Consider the following 15,033-nt stretch of genomic DNA (forward strand, 5'->3'; position numbering starts at 1 on the left):
CCCAGGCGCCCCTGCCCCAGTGTATTTATCCCTCTCTTTCCTCCATTCCACTCTGGGAGAAGGATCCCAGTGATTTCCAGTCCAAATCAAACTGAGGAACTGTCTCCCCACCTCATCACTAATCTCAGAGGGACCCAAGGCTCCCTCCACTTCAGGTTAAACCAGTCTGCACCCCCTGTGCCCAGTCCCGTGCCCAGCCCCAAGCTGAGTGAGGCTGGCGGAGGCTGGGCGCATATAGCAATGATCACTGCCCCCTGGTGGCTCCCAGTCCAGTGGGTGACAGACAGTGATGACCCAGAGTGGGCAGGGCTGGGGGTGGGAGGGGAGAAACGGGGGCTACAGGAACCCAGAATGAGTAGCTGAGCCAGCCTGGGAGGTCAGGGAGGACCTCCAGGAGGAGGCATCCAAGCTGAGACTGAAAAGAAGCAGAAAAGGTATCCCAGTGTAAAGGGAGCATGGAAGTCCCCCCCTCCCCCACCTGTCCCAAGCAACAGAAGCCGCCGCTGGGGCAGAAAGGGAATTCACTGAGAGGACGTGGGATCTCTCACAGATTCCCGGGAGCGATGAGAGAACCAGGACGGGAAAGTAAGCTGTGAAAGGGAAAGGAGCCACTGGCAGCGGGCTCCAACCTTAGCCCAGCCCCAGTCACGCCACAGAACTGGTCTGATGAGGATACACTGATGCCCTGATGACCCCGGGACACCAACCAGTCACCTCGCTGCTGCGTCTGCAGCTCTGGCAACAGGCTGAGGCTGCACTCACTAGCCAGGGCTCGGGACAAATCACGCCAACACCTAGTGGGGAACACCAGCATCTTGGTGGCTGTGGGCCAGGATTTGGGGACGGACTCAGGTGGCTCCAGCTCAGGGTGCAGTCAGGTGGTGCCTGGGCCAGGGCATCTGGGGGCTGGACAGACGGCTCTGTGCAGTCAGACCTCGCCGTGTGGTTACCATGCTTGCTAGCTTGGGCTTCCCCACCGCATGGCCGCCTAAGGTAGCCTGATTGCTTATAGGGTGGCTGCAGGCTTTGTGCGGAGTCTCCCTGCGACCCAGGCAGAAGCCACATGGCCTTTTCACCTAATCCTGGGAGTTCCTGCGACATCCCTCCTGCCACATTCTCTACTATAAAAGAGAATCACAACATGGCACAAAGAGGAAGGGACGTCGGCTCCCCCCCTCTCGGGGGTGTCGAGATCAGATTGTTAGAAGAGCATATGGAATGAGAGAGACTGTTGGGGGCATCTTGGGAAAACAGAATGTGTCCCAGCTCCACAAGGGCGTAGACCAGCCAGTCCCTGCTTCCTCAGCATGACCAGTTCCTGATTCAAAGCACAGCAGGATTTCGGGGCACCTGGCTGGTTCAGTCGGAAGAGCATGTGACTCTTGACCTCGGGATTGGGACTTCAAGCCCCACGTTGGGTGTGGAGGTTACTTAAAAATAAATAAATAGAACACTTACAAAAAAGTTCTTATCTAAACTTTCCCTGTACAATAAACTGTTGTCGTCCAAGGTAGAATGCATCCACACTGCCCCCCAAGACAACACAGACTTTTAGTGGTTACATTTTCCAGATGCAAATCTGGAATGACTGGAGAATCAGCATTCCACCGAATGTGTCATGATCCCATATTCCACAAGCCGTGAATTAGTTTTAAAGTCCACCGTCACACACTGTATGTAAAATAACGGGATAAAGGTACGGTAGTCCCCCTTATCCACAAGGGGAATGCTCCAAGACCCCTCTCAGATGCCTGAAACCCGACAGAAAGTATCCAATCCTGGATATACTGTATTTTTTGACTAGGGACTTAGTACTTGGCCTTCTGTATAGACCTATGATAAAGTTTAATTTGCAAGTTAGTTACAGTAACTAATAACTAATAATAACTTAATAACTTAACAATAACTAATAATAAAATAGAACAGTTGTAACAATATCCTGTAATTAGAGTTATGTGAATGTGGTCTCTTTCTTAAAATATCTTCTTGTACAGGACTCACCCTTCTTTTTTTCTTTTTTTTTTTTTTTTAGCATTTTATTTATTTGACAGAGACAGCGAGAGAGCACAAGCAGGGGGAGCAGCAGGCAGAAGGAGAAGCAGGCTCCACGCTGGGCAGGGAGCCCGATGAGGGGCTCTGTCCCAGGACCCTGGGATCATGACCTGAGCCAAAGGCAGATGCTTCACTGACGGAGCCACCCAGGCGTCCATAGACTCACCCTTCTTGTGATGCTGGAGACCATAAATGCCTATGGGATAAGATGAAGTGAGGGGAGTGACACCAGCATTGTGACAGAACCTTAGGCTATTCTTTTCTTTCTGAAATATACATCAGGAGTAGGATCACCTGCTTCCAGACCACTGTTGACCGAAGGTAACAAACCATGGAAAGGGAAACCGCAGATAGGCAGGGCTGCCATAGAGGAAAAATAAGGCTTGTTAATTACAATGTGTAATTACACACGAGACAGGAAGGATGGGATTGGGAAATTCAATTTATTACAAAGATCTGGACTCCACTCCTCATACTGAGCACTGTTCTAGGCACTGGTGACATAGTGGTAAACAAAACAAAGTTTCCACTCTCTTAGCACTTAGGTTCTCACAAGACCGACAATGAAAAATAAATACGTGGCATCGATAACTGTTACAGAGGAGAAACGTAGTAAGATAAGGGAAATAGGAATGGCTGGGATTGCAGGAATTGCTATTTTCGATAAGACGGTCAAGGGAAACTGATGAGGTGATGTTGGACAAGAGATTTGAAGCAAGTAAGGGAGGGGGCTGTGTGGGGAAGAATGTCCCAGCAGAGGAATGAGCAAGTGCAAAGGTCCTGCGGCCAGAACGTGCCTGGCAGTGGAGGAACAGCAAGGAAGCAGAGAGACCAATGTGGCAAGAACAGAGCTGGCGAGGGGGAAGAGAGAGAAAGATGGAGTCAGGGAGGTAACAAGTACCGGATTGAGGACCTCGTGAGCCGTGGAGTGGATTTTACTTTTACTGAGCGGAGCCCTGGAAGGATTCTGAACAGAAGGGTGATGTGGATTGACTCACATTTGAATGGGATCCCTCTGGCTGTTTTGTGGGAATAAATTGTAGGGGACAAGGGCAGATGACGTTATAGTACTAGTTTCTGCAAGTCTGCAAGGGACTGTGGCTGGTGTTTATGGCTTCCCTCCTTATACACACTCCGTAGGTCCTTCCCCTTTGCCCAGAACCTTGGCTGGTTGGATTCTTGAGGAAGGTAGAAGTGGGAGTGGCTGATGAGAGGGTGCCTACCAGAGTCCAGTCCAGGCAAGTGGGTGCACAGGCGGGAGCCAGAGGAGCTGGGGAGTGGGTGTTGGGGGTCGCAGCGTGTGAGCTTGTCCCGGGGAGCACTTGGAGTTGTATTTGTCCATGAGTGAGTCTGTACCATGTGCCCTGTGATGATCCGGGGAACCTGTGTGCTCCTGACTCTTGAGCCCTCCAAGCCTTCCCTGAGCACCTGCTCTGTGTCTGGCCTTATGCTGGGGACACAGCAGTGACCACCAGAGACAGCGCCAGCCCTGCCCTCATGGACCCACAGTCCAGTGGGGGGGACAGATTAATCCCCAGACAGGATGACCCAGAATGTGCAGGACTGGGGTGGGGGAGCCCAGGTGGTTGTGAGGGGGCGCTTGACCTAGCCAGGGGAGCAGGGAGGGCATCCTGGAGGAGGTGATGATGCGGCTAATACTAAAAGGTCTCCTCTCCCAGTGTAACAATTGCTTTCCTGTATCACCAATGAATAAAGTAGCCTTGACCAGTCTGACCTCTGACCAATAACTCCCAAGCTGACCTGTAATCGAAGCGTTCCTTCTGTGCCCAGTGGGCAAAGCCATCTTACCAGTGACCCCCCATTCTGGCCAGTGTCCAGGGCTAGCTACTCCCTATAACCAGTGACATCTCTCCCCTCCCCCACCCCCAGAGGATTTTGTCCCAGTCAGACCTGGCTTGTGAGAAGCCTTGAGCAGTCGGATCTGTTCCCCCCCCCCCCCGCCCCCCGCCCCGTCTGACCTGTGACCCTTCCTTCCGACCCCCGACCCCCCCGGCTCTGCTCCTCCCCACTCGCCTCAGGTGCCCTAGTCTGCTCCCCTCCCCCACTCACCTGCGTTCCTCCAGTCTGATCCTCTTCCCCTCCCCCCCAAGGTTGGGAGGGAGTGAAGGGGAGAGGAAGGGAGGAAGGGGGGTGGCATTCCTGGGATTCCCGGGATGAGGGGAAGAGAGGGAGGGCTCCACGGAGGAGAGTCAAGGAAAGAGCACCCCACCGCACTCCCCGCCCCCCCACCCTCATCACAGAGTCCTGGGCTGAACTGAGGTTTGAAGACCATTAAATTTAAGAGATTGAACTGATGGGTTCCAGGCCACTGGTCAGACAGGAAAGCAGCCCTAAGCACTGGCTACAGGGGAGGGCCTCACAAGGCATCCAGGGAGAAGCTGTTCCAGGCCACGGATCAAGCTGGGCACCACTGGTTGTACTGGGAGAGGACAGTGCAAGCCACTGGTCACGCCGGGAACCACCGGTTACACTGGGAGAGGCCAGTGCATGCCCTAATGGCCCCCCGGGTCAGTATGAGGGGGAGAGGGTCCACGGCGGCGCGGTGAGGTCCCCGCTCAGGACACTGGTTAGACTGGTCTGTCAGGCCATCGCCAGGGGCACTGGTCAGCCTGAGCCAGGCAGCCCAGGGCTTGGGGGCAGAGGGAGCCCCGCTCCGGGCCGAGCGCTGGGAGGTCCACTCCGGGCAGTGGGAGGTCCTGGCGGGGCGCCCGGGTTTGTGGGGGGACGAAGGGGGGCCGGGAGGGCGGGGCGGGGCGGGGCTGCCAGGGGCGGGGCCTGGTCGCTCCCAGCCCCCGGGGCCGCCGAGCTGCAGCCCGGGCAGTCGCCGCTGCCGCCGCTGCCACCACGAACATGGAGCCCTGGGACGGCCGGGCCCGGGCGCACAGGGCCCCACGGCTACTGGTGCTCGCGCTCCTGCTGGGGGCGCAGCCAGGTATGGCTCGGGCAGGAAGCAGGGCGCGACTGGGGGCGGCCCCTGGGGACCCCGGAAAGGGGAGGGGGAAGAGGCTTTCGTCGACCGAAGGAAGCCAAACCTGGGACCCCCGCGGAAGAGGGATAGGGGAGCATGGGGGATACCCCTCACAATGTGAGACTTGGGGACAGCCAGGCAGAGGGGCTGGGCATCCCGCAGCACCCGAGAAGTCAGCCCCCTCCGCACTCGAGACCAAGGAATGAGGGCCTTCAGCCCCTGGAATCTGGGTCCTGAGACCCCTGCTCCCCCAGACCCAGGAGTCCAGGCCTCCAGTTGCTTCCCCCAGGACACAGGAGACCCAAACCCCAGGGCTTCCCTCGGAAAGGTTCTCAAGTTTTGCGAGGGTCAGGGACCCTGTGGCTAGAATCCAGTGAGTCACGTGCTCTTGAGGGTTCCCCCCAACCTGGATTCAGAGCCCAGACTCTAAAGAACCCAGCTCCCTCATGGAAGGGCTGGAGCACTGGCCCTAGGCAGTGACGATGGGACAAAGTGTTTCCGAGTGACAGTGCCCCCTTCCTGGGGCCCCAGATAAATCCACACACCTGCGTGGTGGTGGGAGGGGAGGAGGCCCAGAGGGGCTGGCAACAGAGGGACAGAGAGATGGGGGAGATTAGGGCACAGAGATCTCTCCTCTCTCCGTCTGTCCTCCTGTCTGTTACTCAGACTAGCCCCAGGCACCAGCCTGGCCCCACACCCCCTCCCCTGGGACAGGCCTGGGCCAGAGGTGGGTGCCTGGGAATCCAGGCCCCTGGCACAAGCATGGTAAATAGTGGGTCCCCAGGGGCAGGGCTGGTCAAGCTAGGCGGGGAAGGGAAGGGAGGTTCTAAGAAGTGAGAGCTGATGCCAGGATGCCAGCCCAGAGGGTGAGAGAGCATGGTTTCCCCAATGGGAACTGCTCTATCTGCCAGGATCCTGGGACGGCAGTCCAGGCCCCTGGCTCCCTTCTGCCTCAGGACCCAGGATCCTGGGCCTCGCCCCTCTCCTATTCGTAGGGGACACACCGTACCCCCTTCCCTGCTCCATCAAAGAGGCAGAGGGGCCAAGGGGCGGGTAGGGGGCTCTGGCGCCAGGCCGGGCAGGTCTAGGCCAGCCTGCCCCTCCCACATTCCTGAAACCTGCCCAGCCCTGTCCCCCCTTACCGCCCCCACACACCCATACTGCAGCTGCAGGCCCAGCCCCAGCCCCCTGACACATGACAAGAGACCCAGGGGCTGAGAGAGATGGAGACAGAGTGCCAGGATGCCAGAGAGGCAGAGACTGTGGACTAGAGATGGAGACCCGGAGGGAGAGACACACAGGCAGAGATGGAGAGATATCCATCCCTGGCACCTAGCCAGGCCCTGCTCAGGGTGCTGGAGGCCAAGGGATGAGCCAGCGCCGGCCCTGCCCTTGAGGGGTGGCTGGTCTAGCGGGAAGCACAAGGACAGGTGCAGTTTCGCCCCCAGGAGGATTGGACCGAGGGCCCTACGAGACCCAGGGGAGGAGCCCTTAGTTCTGTGAAGAGAGAGATGTTAAGAAATGCAGAGAAATGGTTTTGCAAGCTCAGAGATGCAGACATGAGAGATGGAGGGAGGCGGGAGCTGGGGCTGAGGGGCTGAACTGTGTCTGAGGGAGGAGGGGGCTGGGGGTCTGGATTCCTGGGTCTGAGGAAGGAGGGGGCTAGGGGTCTGGATTCCTGGGTCTGAGGGAGGGGGGCACTGGAAGCGGGTCCTGGGGGAGAAGGGGCTCAGAGGCAGAGAGAGCTCAGTGGCTCTCCTGCAGGTGCCCAGGCTGAGGAGCCCTCATCTGAGTTCTCCCTGGTGGAGGTGATGAAGGGGGAGCCTGTCGCCCTGAACTGCACTGCCTTGGGGTCCCACGACCATTTTGTGCTGGAGTGGTTCCTGGTGAGTGCTGCAGGCTGGGGCCCAGAGGGTGGCCAAGGGGGCTGGGAGTCAGGGCACTGCAGGGCTGCACACATTCATTCCCTCATCAGAGCCCAAAGGACCAAAGAGCTCCATCCAGCTGCCTTTCCATTTTACAGGTGGGGAAGTTAAGGCCCAGCAAGGGGAAGGACTCTCCAAAGTTCTCTGGTGTCTGGGCACTGAGACTAGAAGGAAGAGCCCCCTTCGGAGCACAGGCTCCTGAGAGAGAACATTCAGAGACAGAAGAGGATATAGCAAGGGGGGGGGGGGGTGTGGAACTAAAGGAAGAGAAAGAAAAGAGGAGGAGATAAGAGGCCTAGGAACAGGGCGGGAGAAGGAGACAGAGAGAAAAGGAGAAACAGGAGCAGAGCAGGATGGAGAACGAGGGACCTAGACAGAGGAGAGCACCCCATGGCCCCGGAACAGGGACCAGACCAGAGGGAGGTGACACGAGGAGAGCGATGACCCGATGACCCGCAGGACAGTGGGGGAAGGCAGGCCGGGCAGCTCCGGCGCTGAGCCCTCCCCGCCCGCAGGCAGACCGCTCTGGGTTCCGCCACCGCCTGGCCTCGGCCGAGTGGCAGGGCTCCGAGCTCCAGGGCCGGGTGCACGACTCCCGGGGCCGCAGCCCCCCCTACCAGCTGGACTCCCGGGGCCGCCTGGTGCTGCCCGAGGCCCAGGTGGGCGACGAGCAGAACTACGTGTGCGTGGTGAGGGTGGGCGCGGCGAGCACCGAGGCCACCACGGAGCTCCGCATGTTCGGTGAGTGTCTGCGGGCGCCCCGGAAGGGGAGGGCAGGTGAGAGCCCGGGAAAGGGGCTCCTGACCGTAATGTCTCCCCCACAGCGAAACCGGAGGCCACGGAGGTCTTCCCCAACAAAGGGATCCTGTCCGTGGTGGATGACTCTACCCAGGAGGTACCTGGGGCCGGACCTCGATTCCAGGGTCCTGGGGGACACGGGGGCGGGGAGGTTTGCGCTCCTGCGTCATGGGGGAGGGCGGGGCTGGGGGGCCCAGGCTCCTATATCTGAGCGAGGAGAAGTTCCGAGGAAAGAGGGGCCCAGGCTTCGGAGTCCTGGGTCAGAGCCCAGGGCCATGCCTGTGTCCATCTCAGATCGCCACCTGCCACAGCCGCAACGGGAACCCCGCCCCCCAGATCACGTGGTACCGGAACGGGCAGCGGCTCAGGGTGCCCATGGAGGTGAACACAGGTGAGCCGCGGCGCGGGGGCCGGCTGGACGGGGATGGGGCTGCGGCGCCCGGAGCTGGCTGACCGCCGCCTCCCTCTCCCCCAGAGGGCTACATGACCAGCCGCACAGTCCGCGAGGCCTCGGGCCTGCAGTCCCTCACCAGCACCCTCTACCTGCGGCTCCGGAAGGCCGACCGGGACGCCAGCTTCCACTGCTCCGTGAGCTACCACCTGCCCACCGGCCGGCGCGGCCGCCTGGACAGCCCCGCCTTCCACCTGACCTTGCACTGTGAGTCCCTGCGGGTCCTGACCTCCCCGACCCTGGACCCTCCGAGCCCGACCGCGGCCTGCCCAGTCTCCGGAGCGAGCCCCGTGGAGTCTCACGGCTAAACGTGCTCCACACACTCTCACACCGAATGGGGTCCTGGAATCTCACCCTGACCTGTCACCCGCACTGACCTCGGACCCTTGACCTGTACTCTCGGCTCAGCCCCTGACTTCTGGTCCCGGATCTCAGACTAAGTGTGAACTTGAGTTGTGAAAGATACGACCTCTGCCCTTTGACCAACCACAGTCTGCCCGTTTGCTGCGGCCCTGACCTCTTTCCCTCAATCCAGCCCTGCCTTTTACCCTTGACCTGACCTACCCTTGACCCTGATCATGAGTCCAGCCTGAGCCGTCTTTTCCTCTTGCACTTTCCCTTAGACCCCACGGAGAACGTGGATTTCTGGGTGGGCAGCCCGTCCACCACCGAGGGCTGGGTACGCGAGGGTGACTCCGTCCAGCTGTTTTGCCGCGGGGACGGCAACCCCAGCATGGAATACGTATTTTTCCGCCTTCAGGTGACTCACCCCATCGTTCCTTTGGAAGTCCTGGTCCCTGACCTCTGATGACATATTGGCCTCCACCAACTTCTGACCTTTCCCCTGGGTGGTCCCTGGCTCAGCGAGGCACCTGACTGGTGGCCCAAGAGCTAACGGGGCCTCTGAGCCCTGATTTGAGAGAGTCCTAACTTAGTGTGCTACCTGACCTGGGGGACCCCTGACTTAGCAAGGGCCTCTGCCCCGTTCCTTGAGGGGGCCCTGACCCTCGTATGACACTAACTCGGTGACCCCTGACCTACAAGATGCTTGACTCTGACCCGGGTGGCCCCAACCCAGCATGACCCCGCCGGACCAGGGCGGCTCCTGAGCCGGGTTCCTCGTCCCTGGTCACCCAGGACAAGCAGGAGGACGTGCTGAAAACAAATCTTGAGGGGAACTTGACCCTGGAGGGGGTTCAGCGGGGCCAGAGCGGGACCTACGGCTGCAGGGTCGAGGACTACGACGCCGCTGAGGACGCGGTGCTCTCCAAAACCGCCGAGCTGCGCGTGGCCTGTGAGCGTCCCGGGAGAACGGGCAGGGGGCCCCTGGCACCAGCGGCCTCCTCGCCCTCACCCCGCAGCCCCGCCGCCAACCCTTTCTCTCCATTTCTGTGGTCCTTCCTGGTCCGGATGGTCCCCTTCGCCCCCAGGTGCCTGCCCCAGCCCCCTCCAGTCTCCCACACACGAGGCAGCCAGAGAGCTCATTCCAAAGTGCAAACCTGACTTCCCCCCGCTCCAAACCTGCCATGGCTCCCCAGTGCCCCCCGGAGAAAGCCCACATGATCCACCCCAGCCTTCAAGGCCCATCTGGCTGACCATTCTCCCCACCAAGACCTTCTCTTCATCCCAGCCAAGCTCCTCTCCTCATTTCTAGGTCAACCCTCCTGCTTTCTACTTTCCACTTCTAGCCAGTTTCCAGGGTCCCAGTCTTCTAGAAAACCTTAGTCCGCTTGCGCCCGAGCCCTGGGCAAAGGCTCTGTTCCTCCTTGGCACTCCTTCTGCCTCCTTTCCTGGGCCTGGACCCTGTGGCTGGGGTCGGGGAGACATCTGTGAACAAGACAGCCCAGTCCCCACCCTCTCAGAGCTCCCAGCCCAGTCAGAGAGACAGGGGGTAGAGGGTGAACGAGACCCTGAGTAGCGATGGGACATCTACGGGGACTAACACAGAGTGAGGGGGTAAGGGGTGGGCTGGGTGCGTGGGGGCTGTTTTAGACGGAGGATGTTACAGGCTCTGTCCCGTCCCGGGAAGCGGATTCTGACACGGAGCTTTGCAGGCAGGAAGTTTACGGGAAGGGCCTTGGGATCCACGTTCATGGAGGCTGAGGAAGGGAAGGAAGCAGGATCAGGCAGAGACAGAAGACGGGCTGCAAAGTCGCGGTTGGCCCTGCAGGGCACTGGGAAGCTGGCCTTCAAAATCGTCCCCAGTTGGGGCAAGGGGACTGGGCCTTTCTACCCCCACATCAACCAGTCATTGCACGTGGGCCGTGCAGGGAAGGGGGCATGACCTTGAGCGGGGGGCTCTCTGCAGCTGAAGCAGTTCCCAGAGAGGGCCGACAGCTGAGGGCTGACAGCTGACATCCTTCTTAACAGCTGGGGGAATAAATCCTTCAGTGCTGGAGGGGAAAGCTGAGTGTCCACAACAGTGGGTCAGAGGGGCCTCTCTGAGAAGGGGCCATTTGAGTAGGAAACCAAAGATTGGAATCAGAAATGCGAAGAGCCCAAAGAGGAGCTTCTAGGCAGAGAGATCAGGAAGTGCAAAGGCCCTGAGGCAGGACCCAACATGACATACTGGAGAAAAACGGCAAGAGAGTAGGGTAGCAGGAGCTCGGGACAAAGGTGGGGGGACGAGAAGTGAGGTTGAGGAGGGAGGCAGAGGTCAGATCAGGCAGGCTCCTGTAGGCTTTGTCAAGGAATTTGGCCTCTATGCCAGGGGTATCGGGGAACCACTGCGAGATTTTATGCAGAGGGCAGGGCTGACCAGTGTGTGTTTTGAGAAGATCCATCTGGCAGTTCGGTGGGAGAGACTGGAGGGGCCGAGAATCCTGGTCAACAGGGAGACTAGTGAGGCGGTGGCAGCCGTGGTCAGGGCTGTTGGTCCTGGAGGTCAGAGATGGAGAGAGTGGGAGGGTCCGTTTCAGAGGGAGAGCAGACAAACCTGGATGCAAAGATGGGTGATGGGGTTTGGGTGGTAAGTCAGAGAAGGAACACCTCACACGTCCCTGCTCGTGCATTAACTGTGGGCCCAGACATCCACTCTGGGGGAAGGTGCTTTAGTTGGCCCCGGGTTTTGGAGTTAGATTCGGGCTTGAGACTTGGCCTGGGACCGTGGCAAGCTCACGGAGGTGGGGAGAGCCAGAAGGAACACTGACAGGCTCTGCTTATGGTTGTGCATTCATGTTCACCCCCAACAGCCCTGGAGAGCCCCTAACCGCATGGGTGAGGGGCTGGGGAAGGTGACAGTCTGTCCCCCCCTCCAGACCTGGACCCCCTCGAGCTCAGCACCGGGGAGGAGCTTTCCTTACACTTGGGCAACAGCACCACCGTGAACTGCTCCGTGCGAGGGCTGCCCACCCCTGCCCTGCGCTGGACCAAGGTGAGAGGGAAAGGAGCCCTCAGCCCTGGAACCTTCAGCCCGCACCCTCTCCCTTCCCTCGACCCCGCCCTCACACCCACCTGGCCTCCCCCTTCTCTCCCTGCCAGGACTTCGTCCCCCTGGGGAACGGCCCCACCCTCTCGCTGAGCTCCATCACCTTCGACTCGGCGGGCACCTACGTCTGTGAGGCGTCCATGCCCACGGTCCCCCTCCTCAGCCGCACCCAGAGCTTCAACCTGCTGGTCCAAGGTTCGGGCTGGGGCAGGTTTGGGTGGGGACCGAGATGGTGGGGGGACCGGGACAAGCAGCTGGTCCCTCTCTCTGCTATTCCTTTCGCCTCTCTCCCCCTCCTTCCCCTCCTCCGATGGACCTCCTCCTCTTCCCTCCCCCACACCCCCAGGGCCACCTCAGTTAAGCGTGGAGGAGACTCAGCCCCAGACAGAGGGCGGCTGGAGGGAAGGCGAAGAAGTCAGGCTGGTCTGCTCTGCCCGCGGTTACCCGGAGCCCAAACTCAGTTGGAGCCAATTGGGCGGCAGTGTAAGGGACCGTCCTCTCCACCCTGATCCCCGCGGGACCCAGGCACCCTCCCCGAGCCCCTTGGGGGTCCCTGCCCCCCTCACCAGTCCAAGCATTGCACCCTTCCACTTCCTGGGGGACGGGACAGCTTCGCCTCTGCCCTCGCCCTCGCCCCCGCCCCCAAGACCAGGGGCTGGCGCTAACCCAAGCCTCCACAGCCAGCAGAGCCGGCCCTCAGAGGGCAGGGGTGGGTGAGCAGCTCCTTGACCCTGAAGGTGACCAGTGCCCTGAGCAGAGAAGGGGTCTCCTGCGAGGCCTCCAATGCCCACGGGAAGAAGCAGCACGTCTTCCACTTTGGCTCTGGTGAGGAGCTGCAGGGGTGGAGAGGAGCCTGCCCGTGGGGCGACAGAGCCCCGCCGGCTGACCCCTCCTCCTCCATCCGGTCCCTGCAGTGGCCCCCCAGACCGCGCAGGCCGGCGTGGCTGTCATGGCCGTGGCCGTGAGCGTAGGCCTCCTGCTGCTTGTCGTTGCTGCCTTCTACTGCATGAGACGCAAGGCTCGCCCCGGCTGCTGCCAGCGGGGGGAAAAGGGGGCTCCGTGAGTGGCCTGCCACCTTGGAAGTGACCTCTGTAACCCTGCCCCATCCCTACACCCACCTCTGACTTCGCCTCCCACCTCAAGCCCAAACCCAGCCCGTGACCAGCCCCAACCGCATCCTGTCCTCCACCCCAAACCCAAATGCATCCCCAGCCCCGACCCCAACCCCAAGCCCATCTCGTTCCCATTCCTTACTCCATTTCCGTCTCCATCTATCCTCTCTGGCTGATCACATGGCCACCCTCCACTCCAATCCGCAGCCACCCCCACACCCATTCCTAGAGCTGACCCCAACTAAGTCACCATCTCCAAGCCCGACAGCATCCTACGCACCCATCCCTAACCCCCACACCATCGCCACTCGCACCCCATCCCCATTCCTCTCCCACCCGACCCCCAAGTCCCTCCTCGTCCCAAACAGCCCCCTCCTCAGTCCCTTCCCCAGGCGTGACCACGTCCCACATGCTGCCTCCCCTCCCCCCCAGGCCACCTGGGGAGCCACAGTTGAGCCACTCGGGGTCAGAGCGGCCTGAGCAGACGGGCCTTCTCATGGGAGGTGCCTCTGGAGGAGGCCGGCATGGCAGCGGGGGCTTCGGAGATGAGGTGGGTGAGGGCCCAGACACCCTGAGGGAGGGGGGAAGCAGTGGGGGTGCGGTGGGACAGCCTCCGAGGGCACAGGCCCAGGCTGACCTCTCCATGTCCTCCCAGTGCTGAGCCCGAGGACCTCCAAGAGGCTCTACTGGACCTGACATCAGAGAATCAGCATCAGATAGCCAGCCCTGCGCACGCCTCCGCCTGCCCCCACCTTCCCTCTTCCCCCTCCGGCCCTCCCTTCCCTTCCTTCCTCTGCAGGCTGGGCAGGGACCTACAGCAGCCACTGCTTGCAGGGAGGGAGGGAGGCTGGGTAGGAGGGGACCTTCCTCCAGGGAATGTGACTCTCCCAGGCCCCAGAATAGCTCCTGGACCCAAGCCCAGGGCCTGGCCCGGGACAGGACGAGGCTCCAAGGCTCTGAGGGTCGGCTGGCCAGGGCGATTTTTACCTCCTGCCTGTATCGCTGGTCCCCCGCCCCACCTGACGTCCTACTGCATAGTCTGACACTGGATCCCCACCCCTGCCCCTCCACCCCCCACCCTGTCATCTGTGGACACTGGAGTCTGGAATAAAGGCTGTCTGTCACATCACACCATGCTGTGGCCAGAGCCTCCTCTGGGGGACGAGAGGAGAAGGGGGTGCAGGTGATGCCCCCTCCCCCCCCTTGCAAGACCTGGGAGAAGTCTGATGTCATGCAGAGAGAAATAAGAGAGCGGAGAGAGACTCTGCTGGCTGAGGGTGGAAGAGAGAGGTGCCAAGGGTCCAGAGGGTGTTAAATGCCTGCGTGGGGGGTGCAGGGCTCTTTCCTTAAGTAAAACCCTCAGTCTCTCTTGCAGAGCCCAAATGGGAATTGAAGCTGCAGGACAGAGGAAAAGCTTTCTTTGAGCTGCAGAGTGGATGGAATTAGGGATGGAGCCGCCCCATCCGAGAAAGGCATGCCTGCCGCTGAGGATTCCCTAGGGAAGGAGGGGTGGCCTGGAGGAACCCACAAAAGGGTTTCCGGGGCAGAAAGGAGTGAGGCCAGTTAGACTTACTGAGGTCAAGGAAGACAGCGATTTGAGAGAGGGATGGGAAAGACGGGGAGATGGGGGGATGGACTGCAGAAGCCCAGAGATGAGAACCCTGGGGTCAGACAGACAGAGATTTGGGGAGAGAGAGGCAGAGACAAATAGGGACAAAAAGAGAAACAACTGGGACTCAGAGGTCACTACAGTCAGCAAGGGAAAGAAAAAAGGCTGAAAGGAGCAGCTGAGAAGCAGGGGGGAGGGTGGTAGGAAGGGGGCCTGTGTGACCTTGGCCAAGTGGCCACCTCCCTGGGCCCAATCACACTTGGGCAGTGGAGGGGCTGCTGTAAGGCGTGTGCGTGCCCAGAGGTCTCTGCACTCAGACCTCGATCTCTGGCAAGTGACTCGGCTTCTCTGTCCTCAGCTTGCTCATCCACACAATGGACAAGGTGGGGCCTGTCACCCTGGGCAAGTGGCGAGCTGCCCTGGGAGAGCCTCCCGGTAGGGGCCGGGCCGTACGCCCAGGGTCCCCAGAGCAGAAGAGCTCACAGCCTGATTAGAAGAGGCTCAAATCCCACTGTTTCTCGAATCGGTTTAAAACAAATGAGAGGGGCACCTGGGTGGCTCAGTCGTTAAGCGTCTGCCTTTGGCTCAGGGCGTGATCCCGGCGTTATGGGATCGAGCCCCGCATCAGGCTCCTCCTCTGGGAGCCTGCTTCTTCCTCTCCCACTCCCCC

At 60.3% G+C, this 15,033-nt stretch overlaps 1 protein-coding gene across 2 annotated transcripts; it reads left to right on the forward strand.

The window, feature by feature from the left end:
• The first annotated feature begins 4,850 nt into the window (after window positions 1–4,850).
• On the forward strand, window positions 4,851–13,883 carry BCAM (basal cell adhesion molecule (Lutheran blood group)). 2 transcript variants are annotated; one of them, XM_045813131.2, is made up of 15 exons: window positions 4,851–5,005; window positions 6,806–6,927; window positions 7,482–7,707; window positions 7,791–7,861; window positions 8,059–8,155; window positions 8,240–8,422; window positions 8,839–8,975; window positions 9,353–9,509; window positions 11,473–11,588; window positions 11,696–11,837; window positions 11,989–12,125; window positions 12,323–12,467; window positions 12,557–12,701; window positions 13,187–13,304; window positions 13,410–13,883. In XM_045813131.2, the coding sequence occupies exons 1-15, from the start codon at window positions 4,924–4,926 to the stop codon at window positions 13,413–13,415; spliced, it is 1,884 nt and encodes a 627-aa protein (XP_045669087.1). In that variant the 5' UTR covers window positions 4,851–4,923; the 3' UTR covers window positions 13,416–13,883. The 2 variants fall into 2 exon arrangements, with proteins under 2 accessions (XP_045669087.1, XP_087727015.1); XM_087870889.1 differs by lacking the exons at window positions 13,187–13,304; window positions 13,410–13,883 and having other exon boundaries at window positions 12,557–12,705.
• Window positions 13,884–15,033: the final 1,150 nt, after the last annotated feature.

Source organism: Ursus americanus, chromosome 21, assembly GCF_024610735.1.
Source record: "Ursus americanus isolate L20-20 chromosome 21, mUrsAme1.1.p, whole genome shotgun sequence".
NCBI classification, from domain to species: Eukaryota; Metazoa; Chordata; class Mammalia; order Carnivora; family Ursidae; genus Ursus; species Ursus americanus.